The sequence below is a fragment of the Lipophrys pholis genome (genome assembly GCF_963383615.2).
Source record: "Lipophrys pholis genome assembly, chromosome: 11".
NCBI classification, from domain to species: Eukaryota; Metazoa; Chordata; class Actinopteri; order Blenniiformes; family Blenniidae; genus Lipophrys; species Lipophrys pholis.
The window spans coordinates 26,591,735-26,612,287 of NC_137631.1; the positions used below are offsets into that span (position 1 = coordinate 26,591,735).

The 20,553-nt window shown below is 43.0% G+C and overlaps 2 protein-coding genes across 3 annotated transcripts in view; one reads left to right on the plus strand and one right to left on the minus strand.

Moving 5' to 3' along the window:
* Window positions 1–1,088: 1,088 nt before the first annotated feature.
* cfap263 (cilia and flagella associated protein 263) lies at window positions 1,089–4,852 on the plus strand (the record flags this gene model as incomplete). Its single annotated transcript, XM_080475089.1, has 9 exons — window positions 1,089–1,177; window positions 1,554–1,638; window positions 2,136–2,297; window positions 2,370–2,498; window positions 2,746–2,856; window positions 2,955–3,065; window positions 3,149–3,256; window positions 4,031–4,189; window positions 4,311–4,852. 9 exons carry the CDS (start codon window positions 1,089–1,091, stop codon window positions 4,434–4,436), a joined length of 1,080 nt encoding a protein of 359 aa, XP_080331215.1. The 3' UTR covers window positions 4,437–4,852.
* A 1,004-nt stretch (window positions 4,853–5,856) lies between these two features.
* srgap1a (SLIT-ROBO Rho GTPase activating protein 1a) overlaps window positions 5,857–20,553 on the minus strand; it is an 85,960-nt gene continuing 71,263 nt past the window's right edge. For both annotated transcript variants that reach the window (XM_080475087.1, XM_080475086.1), the window contains exons 19-22: window positions 16,663–16,843; window positions 14,121–14,258; window positions 9,804–10,179; window positions 5,857–8,162 (exon numbers count right to left, since the gene is read on the minus strand). In XM_080475087.1, coding sequence (XP_080331213.1) covers window positions 7,767–8,162; window positions 9,804–10,179; window positions 14,121–14,258; window positions 16,663–16,843 — 1,091 coding nt within the window. In that variant the 3' untranslated portion in view covers window positions 5,857–7,766. The remainder of the gene's footprint in view (window positions 8,163–9,803; window positions 10,180–14,120; window positions 14,259–16,662; window positions 16,844–20,553) is intronic.

Sequence of the window (20,553 nt, forward strand, 5' to 3'; positions counted from 1 at the left end):
TACTGTATGTACTGTCTGTATATTTGTTTCTATATTTTTCTTTGTGTCTATGTAAACGAGAACTGCTTCTCTAACCTCCCTGGCAAAATAAAGGTGACAATAAAAAAAATATATATATATAAATACACAGACGTGATGGTAAACAGAATTGGTTCCTGTTTTCCGTCAACATTTTTGTTGCTTGAATCTCTGTTCACGTTAACACAATTGAAATGCGCGAAACAAATGAAAAGTGTAAATATTATTCAAGCTTCAAAGTAAGATATTTCCCCCAAATAATAATAATAATGATAAGAAGAAGAAGAAAAATCTACACATGGCTGCAATTTTTATTTTTTGATATTTCTTTTGGTGGTGTGTTATCTACAAGTGGTAGTAATTTAGTACAAAAGTGTATGTGATTAAATAGAAGCTTCACAAAGAACATGAAGGTGAAGGAGCAAAAACCACCAATTCAACAATAAAAAACTGGCTTGGCCTTTTGCCACTGAAAATAATAATTTGTTCTCAATGTTCTCAAAAATATAATTTGTACAAGAAGAGAACCATTTTCCAGTATGCCATTTTTTTCTAGAATTTTTTCACAAATTTATTTTAAATAAGTAAAAAGTAAAGGGTAAAATAGCATTCATCCAAATTTCTAAATTACTCCAGTGTTTTCATTAGAATATTATAACAAATAAAATCAAGACAAAGATTATAAACTTTAAAAGTCGGACTAATCCCCTACACACTGATATAGGTCATTTCAAATGCTTATGTTCAGTTTGAGATAATTACTCAACTATTGTGTTTTAACTTTTAATGTCTATATCACATGTGCTTTGTGTGGGTGCCATTATAATCACACACCAGAGTGAGTAACTCTGTAATATCAAAGTTTATCATGGATTATTAATCCAATACATAAAGTAAGATTACGTTACTGTAACCAGGGTGACTGTAAATATTTATATAAATGATATTTGACGTAGTTCTTTCCTATTATATGCCGCTGTGTTTACGGATTTGCGTTTTACATAAGTCCCTGAAGGCACCACCAGCCCTTAGCAACCAGCGCGTCCTAGCAACCGCGTGTCTTTGCGGACATGGAGGACGCGCTGCTGGAGCTGGGAGACGGAACAAAGGTCACACAGCAACACGTAGGACTCCTTCTCAAACGGGTCGAGGAACTAAAGTGAGTATATATATATATGGTTTTTTTTAACCTTGCCGTTACTTGTTTTTGTCTCCTGTTGGTTTAACGGGGAGAGAATGGACACTTTTCTAAAACATTATTAAAATTGCGAAGAGCATGGCCATTCTTTAAAAAAACAATATGAACAACTTCATTTGAAACACTGGACTCAAACAAGTGAAACGTTTCTGTGTGAGTCCTGCCACTGATGGAAAGTAACTTCAAATAACATCCAGATTATTCAGCATCTTTCATAATATATTAATTAAAAAGTGCATTAAATATCTTTTTTTTTTCAGGACATACTCATATTTGAGTTTTACTCTTATTAGTTGACTTCCCATGCAAATCTTAATCTTTTTTTTTTTCTCCCAAGACTCTCCAATGCAACCCTCCTGGCAGAAAATGAGATGTATGAGCAGTTTATCAGTCGCCTGGATCCCCAGGACCTGGTGGCTCAGGTTGGTACAGAAGGTCAAAGAACAACCGGGAACTCCCAGCTGGAGGGTGGGGTGAGCGTTGGGGTATTGACTCTCTCATTAAACATGACTTTCCGAAAACCTCCCAACAGAAATAAACACGGCACGTATAACGTGTCCCCTTCATAGGGTTAGAGACTCTCTTTCAGATTCATTACATTTCGAACCACAACTGAAGAGAGACGATTTTTAAGGCTCCATGAAAAAAATACTGAATTGTGAAAATGTTATTTATTTAACGAAGGAAAACATCAAATGGATAATATGACTGTTTTAATAGGTTAGGGATTGCGTGTGTGTATCTGGCTCAGTCCTCTGGCCAAATCTCCACACTGTTCATAGAATTACTTTGGATAAAAGTATATATGTTGAATTTCTTTGAGCCCTTCGAAAGAACAGTACATATTTTGTTTTATGCTTTTAAATCCTAACATTGCCACGTGCGGAGCTGAAAACACATATTTTCCGCGTGCCTTCAGGGAGCAGGTCGGAGGCGTCGGTCCCGGTTCAACATATCCGATCGCCCCCCGCCGTTGACTTCGGAACAGAAACTCCGTGTGGCTCAGAGAGAAGTAACCGAATTACAACATGACGTGAAGAAGCTCAGAACGAAACACGAAAGCACTCAGGACGGCCACAGGGTAAGAACACACACACACACTTTCCTGAAGTGCTCCTGTGTGTTTCTTAAATAACCGGCGTTGTCTGCACAGGAGTCTTTAGAAGAAGCAGAACTGTGTCTCACTGAGATGAGGAAGATGAGGAGCAGGCCTGAACGCAGAGCGCCCAAACCGACGAAGGACCACAGGCGGGAAAAGCTTGAAGACGACGACAAGATAAAGGTCGAAATGTTGATCTAACTGAGGAACATGAACTCGTGTGTTTAAATTACATTTTTATATATATACACCTGTGAAACACAGTCGCCTCAAGGGAGAAAAACCCAAGTATTCCGCTGAGTGAGCAACGATGGAACCGAAGCCTCTCTGTCTCTGTGTCAGGCTGCGTAGTTCCTATTGACTGGAATACTGACTCATTTCGATGCCATTTCCAACCACGTTCATCATGTTGTGTTGACGCCACAAACAGGCCTCGCTGCTGCGGACGCTTACCCTGAGGAACCAGGCCCTGAAGGACCGAGAGAAGAAGCTCCAGAAGCAGCTCCAAAAGAAACAACAGATGGAAATAGATGATTATGAGGTAAAAAAATAAAAAAATAAATAAAAATCTCGGAGCATTTGGGGTGGTGATCTCTATTTTCTGTAACCAAAGTTTTTGTGCATTTCGGCCGGTAAAAGCTCCTTATACCCTCAACGCAAGTTTTCACTCGTTGCCAACCAAGTGACGAAGGCCGGCAGGAGCTCCAGGCCAAGAGTTGTAAAGCACAACGTCTCCTGAACTCACACAAGGTGACTCCACGTACACGAGACACATTATATTGGGATTACGTCGGTGATTCGGCTTCATCTCCTTTGCGCATCTGTGTGAGCAGGAAAAACTGCAGAATGTGACTGCCGAGAGCGCCGACCTGGACGCGGCCGTCGCCAGGAAAAGGAAGATGCTCGACACCTTTGAGAAGGAGACGCGACGCGTTGAGCAGGTCTGACCAAAAGAGCCGCTTTTGTTACTTTTCCCACCAAATTCAAAATTAACTGGAGCAACAAAACACGTTTAACCTGTGAAATGGGGCTGACGCAGCTTATAAGGTTTATATATATGTAAAGCTTTGATATGCCTACTTTTATGTTGCTTTTATGAACTTTCAATTACAATTTTGAATAGTACATTTTCCAATACATTTCCATCTGCTTTGTACTGGATTTCAGCAGTTTCACCATATTTCTTTTTTTTTTACATTTTAGCTGTTTCACTATTTTGGCTCCTTCTAAAGCAGTTTTGGGTGTTTTTCTTTTTTTCTCCTTTTAGGAATATATATATTTTTAAGCTGTTTTAATAGTTTTCTTCCCCCCATTTCTTGTGGTTTTAGTAAATTTATATATGCTTTGGGGTTTTTGTGCCAAAACAAGAGTTAAAGAGTCCTTTTAAAAGGGACTTTCTTGTGAAAATAGAGTAAAAATTTGCTAATATGTTTGACATAAAATTTCAGGGCGCCACTACAGAAGGGATGAAGAAGATGTGGCCCCGGAGCCGCAGGTCACTGACCCCGGGTTTAATATTGTATATATTATAGTCTAAGGTTTAATAGCTCTCAGCCATTATGGAAGTAGTCACTTTTGATATGTTAGAAATATATGAATTCAAGTTCTACTTCAAAAAACTCCCGTCCCGCTCTTTAAATCAACCTTCGACCTGGAAATATAACTCAAAATCTGGCTTTTTTTTTTTTTTTTTTTAACAATTCTTCCCTCGCTAGGAGTGTTTAAAAACAGAAGCCCAGAACAAGTGCCTATGGCACCAGCTGGAGGAATATGAACCGGGTCCTGATCCCACACAGTACGTTCTCCTCAAAGAGAGTCACAAGAAGCTACAGAAGAGCGTTCGCACATGGGAGAGAAATATTGAGATTGCCGAGGTAAGCATTTATCTGTTGTCTACATGATTCCTCCCTGTTCTGACAAACCCACGTCTGCCCGGCGAAGCGTTGCGAGGTCGAATATAAAACAATGACGGCCGTTATTTCGTTCTTCTTCCAGTTGGCCTTGAAGCTGAACCCAAAACTCCAGCACAAACAGAAGGCCAGTGTGACTCCTGCGAACGGCGCCGAGGCCGCAGCTCAGTCCGACCAAGGACACATTCCAGTGAACTCCAAGCAAAACTGATAAACAATCTCACCAGAGACCTTGGAAAATTTTACTCCAGCGCTTCCCAGCAAGGGTGGCAACAATACAACTTGCCCCATTTGACGGTTCATGGAACAATGTGCATTCTTTTAGTGGAAGCAGACAACAGCAGAGAAATTGAATTGTAGAGTATTTTGAATAAACAAGGCAATGATGAACTATAGCTGAAGTTACTTAAATCTTAAAAAGAATGGGGAAAGAAAAAATTAAAAATCCACCTCAGACTGGATAAACTATCTCCTTTATTAAAAAGAAATCTCTGAAGGAAAGAACTCTAAGCGTTATGATGTTACATGCTTTATATACAGTTATGTACATAAAAGTGCAATGTCACAATGAGTAAGCTGTTTTATTACTGCCATTTAACCGTTTGGAAAATAAATGGCATCATTTCTTACATTACATGTCTGAAGTTCCTCTAAAACATTTTCAAAGGCACTTTTACAAGTACACACTACAGATGTAGATATAACGCCGCAGAGGAGCTTAAAAGTCTACAGACAGCATAACTGGAGTCCCACACTGTGGATGATGTTACATAGTGACCAAAGCACACACTTCGAATATACAACTGGCTTCATACTGTAGGTGGTTCACCTGTATCTCTGGATATTTATTCTACATCATATTTTCTAAGTGATTTCTACCCAGGAACACAGCAAACATAACAAAAAATAAATGATTATAAAAATAATGAAAGTTAGTATTTTAGAAATTAATTAACCTTTTGATTATTACACACACACACACACACACACACACACACACACACACACACACACACACACACACACACACACACACACACACACACACACACACACACACAGTATTTCTCAAGTCAAAGATAGTGTAAACCTGTTGTTAGAGAGCATTGCTTATTCAAACCGTCTTTTTTTTTTTTTTTTCCTTTAATAAACACGAGCCAATCATCCCACAGACATGCAAACCAGATCTAAAGTACGGAGGGTTAAACAAAAAAATAAAAATAAAAATAAAAAAGATACGTAGAAGCAATGAGGCTATTGCATTTTGAAATTATTACTTCGAAAGTGACTAACTGCTCCTCACTGGTTCAGGTACGCCATTCTCCAGCCACACAGATCAGTCAATCCACAAAGAGAGCCTCAGCGTCGACGCAAGGGTGAACGCATTAGGAGGCCTTTACACTAACAGTCATCAGGTCCATGGCTACTGGCAGCACTCCTACAGGGCACCGCCTTGACTCTATACAATTATTATTCTTATGAAGTATCAACATCCATGCTTTAACTTAATAAACTCATGTCTTTGGGCAGATAAAGCCAAGCAAGGCATTAAAAGAAGAAACTATGGCATGTGGTCCACACAGTATATCAACACGTGTTTGTCATTTCAAATTTCTTTCTTTTTTTTTTTAAAATGTTTTACAAATGCAAAAACAAAAACAAAAAAGGCAATATTTTCCCCCGCAACATCACAACATATTGATGAGTGTATTCAAAGTTAATGAAGTAGTGGTTCTATCCAATCATCGTTTGTCATTTCAGGCAATATAGGAAAACAAATGCAAAAAAAAAAACCCTAAAAAGAACAGAGTGAATTCAGAGGGGTGATCACAGCGGAGGGGTGATCACAGCGGAGGGGTGATCACAGCGGAGGGGTGATCACAGCGGAGGGGTGATCACAGCGGATGGTTCCACCTTCAACCAAAACACAAGCTGCAGTTTACATGCCAGTGAAACAAAGCAAAGCGGTGTCAGTACTGTTAACTTATTAACAGAGTACCATTCATAAATAAGTTGTTAAGGGCCCTTCTATCAGTCCAAACTGGTTTTTTTTTGTTAGTTTTTTTTTTTTTTTAAATGAATGTCCAGGTAGTCACGGCACCTTTTAAAGAACTGAACCTTTCAAATCAGTCACAGCACACACTCGGTAAGGCTATTAAAACTGCGTCACAAACACTTTCCCGGGCCCTTCTAGGTAAACTCTAGTAATAATTTAGAAAAAAACAAAACAAACACAACCTGCTCTAGTTCTTTCTACTCTGACAGCGGCAGTTCTCATCGAGCTCTGATTCAGTGGTAAACAGAAAAGCTGCATGCACCATATTTTGTTCAGAGTTACACAGTTCATTAAAGTCTGTAAACTAAAGTGTACAGTTCCTAACCCTTTGAAGGAAGCCTTTGTGATTTGTTGTTTAGAATTCATTTTTGAAAAGCTATTTGTTAGATAGAAACCTATACGCACATTACAACATACGTCTGTTTTGATACTATAGATTTGTCTGGCCGACCAATCTGACGACACCGGCGCTCCGATTTATTCTTTAGAATTTTGTTTCCACACACTCTTTGATATTAGTCGTAGTTTGTTGGATAAACTGAGCCTTCTGGTCGAGTCCTGTTGAATTCTTTAAAATCTCTCCTCCCACATCTCGCATGACGAAGAGGTTTGGCGGTGTGGTGCCGAAGGTGGGGGTCGGACTTGCATCACTGTGGCCTGGTCTGACCTCTTGACCCCTGCAGCCCCATTTGGACCCGATAAAGACGTCTGTCTCTGCTTGTTTGAAAGGCTGGGGTTGTTACTATGACAACCCCCCCCCCCCCCCCCCCATATAAACTACTAATCACACCTGACAAACCCGGCTGCTCTCGGCTGTTACGACGGCTGATTTGAGTCGCTATGGAATTGTACTGCCCTCGTACCCACATTCTCTGCTCTGCTGACGTGGGGCTCACAGGATCCTCACTCATCCAAGGTCGTGTGTGAACATCTGGCGTGTCGCAACAACATTTGAAGCCACGTTGCCACATTTGCTCAGCGTTACTCCAAAGCAGCAGAAACCTCAACACCGAGAAGGTGAAAGGAGAGACTCTACCCGTCCAGAACAACGTGATTGCGTCTCTATTGAGCTCAGACAAAAGATTTCTAGCTTAACTATGTTTTTTTGGGTGACAAGAGTCGGATGCAGCTGTGGGTCTACTTTAATCCAGCTTTCTACCAGGTATCGGGTGTCACAGAGTGTGGATATCAGAATATAAGAGAAGATGTGGTGAAGCCACATGCTGGAGTCCGTCACCCCGAGGCGCTCCACCTCTCTTCCTCCCCCCAGGACGATCCCCCTTTTTCCTGAATTACTTTTATCTCTAGAAGGGATAAAAAAAAAAAAAAAAAAGTATCTCCCTTTCACAGTATATATAGCTACTTCATCAGCAGACCAGAAAAAAAATAGAATTAGTTTGTCTTTGAAGATAAACTGGCAGCGTTTCACAGCCTCCGGGAGGTGGATTCAAAGTCCTTCCATTTTCCCGATTCCTCTCCCGGAGGTTACATGGTGCAGGACTTGTCCAGCGGGTCCTGAGGAGATGCAGGAGGAGGCTGCGGGGCCTGGCTGGACTTGGGCAGGACCATGGGCTTGGGCCTCAATGCGGGGGGTTTGAGCTGCACCCCCATGCGTGGGGCTACCACAGGCTTGAAGGTGCTCATGGCATCGCTGGAGGAGCTGGTGCTGCGGCGGATGGGGGGCTCAGTGTTGGCAGTGGACCTCAGCATGACGCCGTGGATGGGGCTGAGGGACTCGCTGGAGCTGGCCGGCGTGGGACCGCTGGAGGGCTGCCGCTGCTCCAGGGTGTCCAGCACCACGTCGGGGGCGTGCTTGGCCGAGCTCTGCCGCTCCAGCTCGCGCAGCTCGTTCAGAGCAGTGTTCATGGTTTCCTCTATGTCCTGCAAGAGACAAACGAGAGGCTGCGTGAGACAAGTGGGGGGAGGGGGGGGTTTAATGGTGGTAAAAACACATGCAACGTGCCTACAGAGTGTTATACGCTGCATAAAAACACTGGCAGCAGTTTAGAAAAGACAATACTAATATCAATATCAATAATAACCCCCCGTTGATTAATGAATGATTTATAATTCAAGAAACACAGACTGGGTGGTCGCGTCCCAATTTCTTCCCATTTCATCTAAACTAATGGTTATACATTTCTGACAATAGTAAAATATTAGTGGTAATGAGTAAAACGTTACATTAAAGCGTATTTATGCATGCGAATGAAAGTATTCTTCCGATAGGCGTATTCATCACAGGAAAAATATAATATACTGTGCTGGAACGTGGACACTTAAAATTTGTGCAATTGAGTCGAATACACCTAAGTATGCAAATAAAAATATACATTTTTGTCATTTTTATTTTAACAAGTAATATAAAATGTAGTAACGGGAGGTGTGTTTTCCAAGCTAAACACACAGCGAAAGTCATTTTGCTCATTATTTGCTTTTTAACAGATTCTGTGCAGGAAAACTTTCCCGGAGCAGAATTTATTTAGAATTCTTTTAAAGTTTAAAAAAATATGGGGGTTGAAGGTATTTAAAGCAAGTACCCTATAATTAGTAATCCGACGTATGACCAAACAAGCCTAAAATGTCTTATAGTGGTAAAAGAAAAACACGAGCTGTGTCCAAATCTAAACCAGCACAGACGGCAAAAAAACAAACAAACAAAAAAAAAAAGCTTCATGTCCATTTTCTTTGTTCCACAAAAGACCAAATCTTATATCATCTGATATGATTAGCAGTCGTGTCCGTATCGCGCTCAGGACTGAAAAGCACAGATAAAATAAAAACGCTGGGCACTGCTATCTGTCTTAAATCTGCTGGGGAAAAAAAAAGTGCTGAGTGGAGGGAAACGGAAAGATCGAGATTTAAAATGGACAAGACGATAATAAAAAAAGAACCATAGACATGAGAGAGTGGACACAAGCACTCCGAAAAAAAAAAAAAAATAGTGGGAAGTATGTTAACAGATGTTAATTGCGACAGACTTTTCAAGAAAACATCAAGCGTGCATCACACATGCAGAGGAACAGTGGAGGTTTACGCTCTTTCCCAGCACTTCTCCCTCTGCATGCTCATCATTTAGAATAGCAACGGCGATGCAGAGATGACCAGACCTGTTCATCTGAGCATTCTCCCAGTAGGCAGACAGACGTCTGAGCACAGTTTTAAAGTGATCTCCGATTTTTAACTATGGATCTCGACAGGTGGATTTTACTGATTCACTTAGAAGTATGTTATATCGTCCAATTTGAGCAAAACAAAAATTTTCTTTTTTTTTTAAAGTAAAGTTTAGTGCAAGCTTTATAATTGCCAGTGCAATAGAGAAAGTGTAATCTGAGTCCCAGTTTCGACCTATGCTCCCTGCTGTCTGCCTGCGAAGCTCGTCTTTCTGCGTGTATTTAGCACACGGACACAGTTGCAGCCAGAGGAAGCAGAAGACAGGGACTGACTATGTTTTTACAGGGCGGGGCAGGGCTTTGATGGTGGAGGGAGCTGCGGTCGCGTCGCCGCTCGTCCCGCGCTGACCTGTGCGATGGTCTCCGGGTCCAGGGGCTTCCCGCCGTGGTGGTGGTGGTGGTGGTGGTGGTGAGTGTCGGTGAAGCCCGTGTACTGGCCCGAGGAGGTGGAGCGCCGGATCGGGGGGCTTTCCATCTTCTTCAGGGACTCGTGTCGGCTGATGTTCGTGAGGCTGCCGTGGCCGGTGCGTCGCCGGCGCTCGGGGCTGTCCATGGGCATGTGGTTGCGGCTTCGCAGCATGTCCCGCGGGCTGAAGTGGCCCAGAACTGGGGAGCCCATCTCCGGGGTCCCGCCGTGGCCTTGCTGGGAGGCGTGCACCATGCAGTGAACATCGCTGGGGCGGGCGGGCGGCCGCCGAGACGGCGGCTCTGATCGTTTTCGATGCCTGTTGGGAAGAGAATGAGATGAAATATTAATTGGCGGCACTGAAGCAGAAGAAGATACGAAAGATTCATCGTCATTGCAGAAGACACAACAAAATGGGGAAACCTGTGAAAATATGTCATGGATATAAATCTTATCACCTATTTCAAACCCAAAAACTACATGTCTTTCTTTTTTAGCAATCGCCCCACATGGACCGCCAGACTGAGCCTCTTCACAGCCTTGGTGTGACTCGAATGTAATTGATTTAATGATTCAGGCCCTTGGATAGTTAAATGTATGCAACGCTCTAATTTATAACATCTGATAGCAGACTGGATTACACCGAGAGCCCAAAGTGAGTTCCCCTGAACCGAAGGGACTTCTTTCTTTTTTTTCTCTGAAAGCAGAGGCGGAGGAGCCTGGCCATCAGCCAGAGGAGGGAGGAACGTATTTCATGACAGACTCCCTTGGAGAAGGTGCAGCTGCCTCAGCAGTGGCTGTCCTCGGCCACCAGGATACACCATACACACCTAATCAAACGGATTCGAAACACAGAGCTGATGTGTGCGTTCAAACGCAATTCCGTCACACTAATACAGATTCTACGTCAGACGAAAGGCGTGCCGCACGTGGCCAATGTACATTGTGTCTGCATGTTGGTTTGACTGATTAGAAATCAGCAGTCTCTGTTTCTGACCCATGTCTAGGATTCACTCGGGCTCCTATCTCGCCATGTTAGTCTGTTCACGGTTTGACTCCAGCCTGTTTGGGAGTTTCTGGTTCACCATCGTATGTTTCTTCGCCACACTGATGGATGACTCATGTCTGAACCTTTCCTGTGTCATGCTTTTTGGTCCTCTGCATGTTTCCTATCAATAATATTGTTAAAAATTTATAAAATGACACCAGAGAATTGAAAACATTTATAAATAATAAAACTAAACAATAATATTATGAGGCTGTCACTTTTTGATTTGGCTTACTTTGTGAAGGAGTGACAACTTCAGATATTAAATCAATCACGTGTTTGGGCTGACTTGTCACATCAACCAATATAATTAGATATTTGTGTGTGCGTATTGCCAGTTCTCTGCAGAGGAAGTATATTGCTGATCCTTTAATCACTTTTCAAAGACAAATGGCTTCAATTGGAGAGTTTACGTCTGCCTAATGAATGCTCTCCAAGCCATTATCATTAAGGTTTACAAGCAGCTTCATCGCAGCGCTAAAACAAAAAGCAATAATGAGTATGGATGTGAAGGGCTGTGAGGGTATTGGAGGGTATTATTTCAGATCTCCCCACCGAGTCAACACTCGGCCGTATCTCCCCTGTCAAATCATTTCATCAAACAAAATGACTGATCTGCTTCGCCAGAGTGTCTCGGTCCAATCTGAACCCAACTTTGTTTAAATAAGGCTCTCAAACGCCGCAGAAAATATGGATTATTGTGCACAGAGAAATCTTCCAAACAGCTGTTGTGTTGACTGATGAAGCCTCAGATATTGAGGAATAAGGACAGAGAGGTGGAGTTGTGCAGAATTGGTGCCTGGTGAGAGAATATATATATATAAATAAATAAATAAATATATATTTATTTTTTTAACTGCAGTGAGAAATCCTGAAAAGTAAACAAGTGCAGGAACCACTGATAAACTGCAGGTGGAGCAGTCTGCATTCACAAGGCAGCCCTCCCTCTGGGACAGAGTGTACTACAATGGGCACTGCAACTCACCCAGCAAGCCGTCACCACACCGACAGCTCGCCCCTTTGCTTATTACAGCTTCGGCTAACAATGTAACATCAATCACAGGGCATCCTAGGAGTCCCACCTCATCAAAGAAAACAAAGCAGCCGCAGTGTCAACGTGTTTCCTCTCGACTGCGAGACAAAAAAAACATAACCAAACTCTTCTCAAGGTCCTTCTGCTGAGTGCGCTCTTGATTGAGGACACCAGTGGAGGAAAATATCTAAATAAAGCCCAGGGATATCAATGATTCAGCACTTGTGGAGATTGTCTGAATGGAAGAGCAGGAAGTGAGCGGAGGGGGGGGGGGGTTAGAAATAAGAGGTGGGGATCACCTGGGGGGAAAGCGTCACTGTCGAAGCTGCTTTTGAAAGTACACAAAGGTTTCTAAGTATGATTCTCTCAGATATGTTCATCTGCACCAACCAGTACAAATCTTTCCTCTGGCATGATTCATCAACATTTCAACGCTGGTGTCCAGGGAGTAACAGTACGGCTCTAAATAAAACAGCATTCACTCATGTTTGGCAAGAACCAGCCACAGACGTTTCAAGGTCGCTTATTCCACCGTCAGAGATGAACGGGTGAAGTTGGGAGCCGGAGACAAAACACTGGCAAGCAACCAGCAGACACAGCCAAACAGACTGAGACGTGATTGGATGTGTGTGTGTGTGTGTGTGTGTCCTCTCGGTTGCTTGCCAAAACCTCCATGTGCACAACTGCCTACAATAGTTATTTAATACTCCTGCTTTGTATCTAGGACAGTCTGAGCACAGAGGATAACCTGGATCGAGTGAAGTTCAGTTCTCCAGTAACTGTGACGCTGAGAGAGGAGGGCTGATGCACAAGGACGGGAGGAATTCCACACATGTACTCAACACAGAAGCCGCTATGCTACTATCATTGAGCAGACGGAGCAAAAAGTTGGAAAGAAACTGCAACGCTTCAATCAACTGGTCGACTTTGAATGAAAATCCATGCAAATTAAGGTCCTTGGGTCTCCGTTTACATGCCGACATTTCAAGTGAAAACGCAGAGGTTTTGTCATCGACACTGAAAATGACGCAGTTAGCAGGTAGAGCCACAAGTGGGCGCTGTTTGTTTTTGTAATTAAACAACGCGCGAAGAGAACTATAAGCGATAAACATTAACAATGGCAAGTATTCAGACATTCATATGGGCAGACGATGAAGTTGGATTACCATTACGTTGACTGTCGAGTATCAAACCATCAAGCAAACGTTTTTGCGTTTTCACTTGAAATCCGTCGTCTAAATGGGGCCTCAGAGGGCCACGTCCTTTTGACATCCAGACTAATTAGTTGGTCAATGACTGAATGATTTTTAGCCTCTTCATCGACTGACAGCCAGAATTAAGTTGGAAAAATAAATTGTGTTCAGGAAGTCCAACAAATCATTGTGACTCTAGAGACAGAAAGGGAATACAAAACCCACGTATTTCTCAGGTCCAAAGACATAGACTGGTAACTTACATTTTGGTTGATTAACATACTGTATCATCCATGTGGCAATGTGCAAAGGATCCGACTTTTACATTTTTAAAACAACACATCACACAACACTGAACATTTCTGCTTCACAAAATAAAACTGCTTGAATTGATCAATAACATATCCAAAATCTAATTCTGGCTTGATTTTCAAAGCAATTTGTGTGTTGGTGCTAGTAATAAATAAAAAAAAGCTCTTTAAAACAAAACAAAACAAAAAAAAAATCCCAAGATATTAACTGCAGTACAACACTGTTCAGTTGTAAAGTACCTCTCTGTTGTACTACCCTGGTGTCGCGGCAGAAAGCAGCTGTTTGCGCTGCTGCTTTGACCTCAGCTTCATGTACACTTTGCCTTATTTCTGATCCATTTCAGCAGTGGCACACTCTCTGTACGTCTGACGGGAGCAGTGCACCTTATTGTATCTATGACTGACTGCTTTGTCCCAAGACTCTGTAGGTTTGACCGATTCATCTTTATCTTTTGCCCGACGCGCCGCCATTTTTTTCCCTTCCACCCCTTACTAATGCTTAAACTTTGTAGTTTTGTGACACAACTTAAATACGGACTTACCGATTTTTAAGACAATAAAACTTGCTATACCCCTTAAAATAAAGAGGGCTTTACGACCCCCACCCCCATGAATCTTTCGGGGGAAAACATGAAGAACTTTATGGGTTTAAGGAGATCCTTCAATATCGTCTACCTGGAGATGTAGGCCTCAGAGATCCTGGTGTCAGTGGGCGAGCCGATGTCTTTCCCTGAGCATTTATCCTCCCCAGCATGGCCGCTGCTGGCCTCGCTGTCAGCCTTCTGACTCAGAGTGTCTGAGAAGTTGTCGTCACTGGGAAATGGAGACAGAGTGACATTGAAACATGGATAGAATAAGCCAGGAAATGCCAGACCCCCCCCACGCCCCCCCTTGAAAAAAAAATAATGCAGAATTCAGCAAATCAGTCAATCTTTCAGGTTTTACACCATTCTACAATATCAGTGTTCGATATCAGTTTTCTTGTGAGTCAGCATGGACGCCTCGCTCCCCCGAGGTCCCGGGACTCAGATGAGTCACTGCCCAGAGTCTCTCGGTATGCCGGTGATGTAGCGTGCCGGCAACATACGCACACGCTCGGTCAAGTCAGCTGTACGGATATCAATGTGACTGGATACAGGGTACAGCTGGTGCCCGTCAGGTGACGGTAATAAGAGCTTCTGATCTGTGCTCCTGTGTATCAGGCAACATAAAGCACAGCCACTTATTTAACGCATCAATAGACGGGGCGAGGACGAGCACTACTCGAAAGCAGCAGCAGCAGCCAGTAAACAGAAGAAATTCCTGACTGAAGACGGGTACGAAGGCTCGGAGAGGAAATGTCTTCCACTCAAGTGGTCTCTTAGAAATCTCTCTACATGTTTTATTTTGGGCTGTTTTATAGGACAAGTGAAGATCACAAGCCTCTGTGTTCCTGCACTCCACAGTCTGCTCTGTTTAAGTGAGCAGTCACATGTGAGCACGCTTGGGGACAACCTGTACAGTTGTAAATTTCCCTGCTCTTTCATTAACTAAGGAGACATCCCATCAGCAGTGGTCCTCCCGGTGAATTATTGATAAAGGCCCGCTGAAGGGAAAGCGGCAGAGGAAAGACGAGAAGAGCTGAGAACAAGAAGCCTTCCCAAAGAGCCATTTTGTCAGACCGGCTCCTCTTTTTCCCGTCGTAACGAGACAGTGGATGCAGTCCATTAGGCACCTGCAGTTGCTATGGCAGGGAGCGTGCTTGTTAGTGCAGGGAGCACGGGACAGTGACAGAGGGGCTGCTTAAAGACCCCGGAGATGGAGAACGCTCCACGGCTGAGCAGCGATCGACAGCGGTGGGCAAGACAGATGGGGCCGGGAGTCCTCTGTGTGGGGGGATGTCAGGCTCTCCAGGAGCAAAGTCAACAAGGACAAGCATGTTGTTTAACCCACTGGGATGTCATATCTCACAGGCTCTATATAAGGCTGGTAGCAGGTTAATAGCCTGAGTAAAATTAGGATTTTTTTAAAATATTGCCATGTAAGAAAAGTGCCATGCAAGTTCCCTACATTTTTGTACTTCGAGGAGTTATGGAGTTATATTATTAGTTAATGAAGATAAAAACAGGGTATGTTTTTTAGGAAGTATAATGCATACCCGTATTATTGCTGAGTTCTCAGCACTGTGTGGGTCAGTCTAGGGTTGTAAACTACAAGCATACAGACAAGTTCAGGGTTATTGAGGTGCTCCTTCACGTAGGACAAATGGAACGAGTATTATTTATTAGTCAGTTCCTGCTAATAAGATTATTAGCCCGTGCGTTAAGATTAGTTAACAAGTTGGTATGATTATGGGGTGAGAGTAAAATATAGAGAAAGAAAAAAAATAATCCTCCTTTGAAAATGTCAGATTAGTGCCTAAATATATATTTTTTTTCATTGCGTTTGAGCAAGATCCATGTACTATGTAGAGCATCTTTTTGCATGTAAAAAACCAAAACAGACACTTAATGCTTTGTGCAACTCACTGAGGAAAATTCTGTGAACCAGGAGGCGCTTTAATAACACCCACATTGTGCACTTTAATACCTTCGCCAACGAAAGTTGGATCGAGAAGATTGTGTTTTTGTCTGCATGTATTCACTTCTTTATTAGTTTGGAGGGAAGAACTTTTCGCAAAAAGTAGTCACCCGAAGTGCATGACATTATCAGGGATGATTTGTCATCATCCAAGGACCAATCCATTAGATTTTGCGACGTTACCGACTAACCGTTGCCGTGGAAATGCTCCCTGCTCAGTGTTTCACACCGTGATGTTGCTACCTGACGTAGTGAGCGTCGATAGGCGCTAACGGCTATCATGTTAGCGGTGCTAACTCGGTTCCACAAACAAATGTGGCGTTGGCCAAAGATATGCATTCTACTGAGCGCCTGGTGCAGTTATACTACTTTTTGCACGTTGCACTTAAATTTAACTTGAATTGAAGTTCTTGTCTTACTATTTCTTGTCTGAAATGAAGGGTATTTCTTTTTTTGATATCTCTCTTTATTATTATTCACTTCACTTTTGTCCTGCTGCTCTTATTGAGTGTATTTGAGTGTGTTTTATATGGTTGGCGTTGGACTGCTGGAGGACCGAAGATGGAAATGACCTCTTCATATTTAAGGAATGTGTTCATTATTATGCACTGTCCCCTTTTATGAATAAACAAAAAGATCAAGATATAAAAATACTCACATGTCTTGGACTACGATGTACTGGTGTGGCACCAGGCCGTCGATGCCGTTGTGCCGTCCCTCCCACCAGTCCTCGGACGCTCGCTGATACAGCAGCAGGGAGGCGCCCTTCTTGAAGGACAGCTCTCGGGAGGAGCGCCCGACGTAGTCGAACTTGGCAATGGCTTCAATTGGCTCACCCTCTGTCAACAGAAAGAGGATTAGCTGGGTCGGGTCAGGTCGGGTCAGGTATGTAAACACACGGTCGCGACGTCAAGCGGAGACGGCGATTATCGCAGAGACGACATATTTTTACAATTTTTTTTTTTTTTTTAATGACTGCCGCAAATGTCCTCTGACATGAAATTCTTACACGCCTGTCGACTGCGATTCCAGGCAGCCCAGTAGTGGGATGTTTGTACACGTGACAGCACGTGGGGTTCAAGTGTGCTAAGCCAACTGGTTATTTTAGTTGTGGTCAATTGTGATGCAGCTCTGCAGCAGCAGACCAGGGCCACAGCAGGCCCTCGGGAGCTTTAGACGGGTATTTATGGAAGCTTTCGAGAGGCGATCTATAAGACTCAGGGGCATGTCAGTCACTGTATGGATCATATTACTCAGCTGATGACTTGTCAATAACCCATACATAAAAATATAAAAGACCAGCTGAATTAAATTAACACAACTCCAATCTGAATAACACCGATTACTTAGAATTACATTGTAATTCAAGTAATATTCATCAAATAGTTTCTTCTGTTTTTATACTATTATAGTGTGGAGCTACAATCTATAAGAAAACCAGCGTCTGTGGATTCAACAACAGCGACTACTTTTCAAAAGGTGCACGTATCCAAGCTAATACGCATGCACTACAGCAACACAGGTCTAAAAATAGCTTCTTTATTCCTCCCTCGCTCCTACCTCTGCCCTCCTTCCAACACACTTTCTCACTTCAAGTCAGACAGGGGGTCCCTGGACAGACACAGTCTCACCCCAACACAAGCTCTCTATACACGCACACACACTGCAAAGAAGAGTGAAAAGCTCAAACGTATCTTGGCTATGAGTATCCATCATGATGTATCTTACACAGGAGTCCAACAGCGATTTGCAGACGAGAAAGGAAAGTAAAACGCGTGTTTCTGCGATTCTGTTGGTGCCTTGTTCAAGCTTATGCATCTCATTCAAGGTGAATTTTTTAATTATTTTTCTCGGTTTAAATTTCCAACTGTTCCTGCATCACTTGGTTGTCAGGATTGACAGGCTGGATGTGACGTGGTCCTAACGAAATGTGACAAGCGGGAATTTATGATCCGATTTAATTGGGCCGCACTGCGGCGGCCGAGGCTGTTGATAAGAGTCGATGGCAGCCTGATCAGGGCAGAGGATTTCTCTTTCCTTTCTCCTCACTTTCGTTCACCTCTGCGAGTCCATCCGTCCGTCCGTCCGCCCCCCCCCCCCCCCCCCCCCCCCCCCCCCGAGCCATTCATCTTCCCCCTGATCTCCAAGTGTTTATCCGGGGCACACACGCGCTCAGCACTGCAGCGGCGCCTCCGCGGCTGCGAGCAGCAGGCCGTAAACTCAAATCTCGGTGTGGTAAAATGATCCCCTCTGTCGCGACGTACAATTAGAACTGAAAATTGCTTCAGACGCAACCACCCGAGGTTGCACGCACACACACATGCATAAACACCCCCCAACCCCCACCCCCCGCGCCGAGACCGGAGTTAAAGAAATGTTGAACCGTGAGAGCTGCAGGCCTGTGGTGTTAAAGATATGAACTGTCAGATTCCTTACACAAGCCAGTGGAGCGCAGTCGGTGCGGATGTAGCTCTGCATCAATGCTCATACATGGAAATCGGAGAGTTGGAAGCCGAGCGTAAGATACGGCGAGGATCAATACCACAAAGAGAAGTTTAAAATAATGAACACAATTTTCTCTTGGTGTTGAAAACAGAAAAGCAGCTCGTTATGCTAAAGAGAACCGTGCTCTCCTGCACAGTCGAATACACTTCCTCTTAACACGTGCAATCCAATATGTACAGTGTGCCTGCCGGGGCACTTGACAACAAGGACATCCTGATGTACTCTTGTAAAATGAGATATAATCAATGTGCTGTTGGTTCACCTCTGACCTTGTGGGTGAATTTTACCAGCAGATAGGACGTCAATGTATTGATGGCGTGCGCGAGAAGTGCCACTCTAAAAACAGACAGTTAATCTTCCAGCAGGACAACTGGGTCTTTTGACACCATCGTGTGTGTCAGCCCCTCGCACGGCAATCCTGTGATGGTGAATAACATCACGTTGTGGTAGTGCACAGTCTCTGAATGGCACATTCAGCTGAGGCCCATGCATACAGTAAAGCAGGGGTGTCAAACATCAGGCCTGTGGGCCAAAAACTAGCCAGCAAGACACTCCAATCCAAAAAACTAAGCAAATTATAATAATGAAAATGTAAATCTATGAAATTTCACTCATAAAATGTTTATACTTTCAAGAAAGAGGACATTAAAAACGTCTCCCGGTTTAGGTTTGTGTGAAATGTTACAAAATGACTCAACAGGAAAAGAGGTCTGCCGTTCCGTCTCGGATCCACATGAAGTCATGGGGATTTAAAAATAACGGACAATAACTTGACCGCAGTTCAAGACTCTGCAGGGAGGAACTCAGCCAGAGAGAGAACATCCTCCCCGTCTGAGAGGGATTTCTGGAAAACAATCTCCCATCAAACACTAACGGACTCGATAGCGGCGGCGTGCGCCTCAGAGTTTGACAGCAGAGTGAATAACAAGTGACGTCAGGAGGAGGGTTCGACTCTGCTCTGCCACTGTCCGCGGAGACGGATGATGAACGATGACGCGAGGCCATGAAAACTTTTCAGTGGGCGTGAGGAGGAGATGGGATTGGGGCAATCGCTGTCACCATGGAAACAGGCTTAGAAAAGTCTGTTACCAAGGTAAGACAGGAAGACTTGGTTCAACTGTAGGTCGAGCATTGTGTGTTTGTTTTTTTTTTCTTTTTTCCAAGTCTGGTCAGTCCCCAGTGAGCAGTTTTTATTGAGAGTAAAGTTTATAGTATTTTTCCTGCTTCCCTTCCTGGTCTCGATTGACCAGACCTGAGTGGATCTATTTCACACAGACAAAACTCCACATGAATGATCACACTAATAAATGTGTCTGAGAGGATTAAAACACAAAGATACACGCTTTGTGTATCCTCAAATGGAAATATCATGCGCTTTTGACATACAACTCTATTAGCAATAACTTTAACTTGAACCCTTCATCGGGTAACTCATATATAGATCCTGACATCCTGCATCCTGAAATAGGATAGTTAAGTATGGAAAAACTAATTTACCCAAGGGGATTGATAAAGTATGATTAGTTTATTGGTTTAGTTTTCTGAATATAATTCATAAAACGACAAACTACCATTATTCCCAGACTATTGAGAGCACCTAACTATAAGGCTGACCTAACCTAAACAGATTTAAAAAGAAAAAATAGAAAGATCGGAGTTACGTGATGCACCTGAACGCATCACCCAAGAATCAGCGGCATGAAGCTTAAATTCGCCGGGTTACTGTTTAAGTCAGGGTTCAAAACGTGTGAAAAATGTAGCGGCTCATAGTCCGGAAACTACGGTAATTGAATTTGACTTAGAAATCTACTAAAAAGTGTGCGGTAATGAGAGAATTTTCAAAGGTTGACGTGGCAAAATATAATAATTTTATATAATAATATCATTTTTAATATTGAAAACCTTTATATTGGATATAAATGTCAAACAGTTATTTATTTACACTGAGAATGCCTTTAATAATACTCAACTGGATTAAAAATTCATGATCAATAACTTATGTTATTCACAAGATATAGAAAAAAAAACCAAACTGAAATGAAAA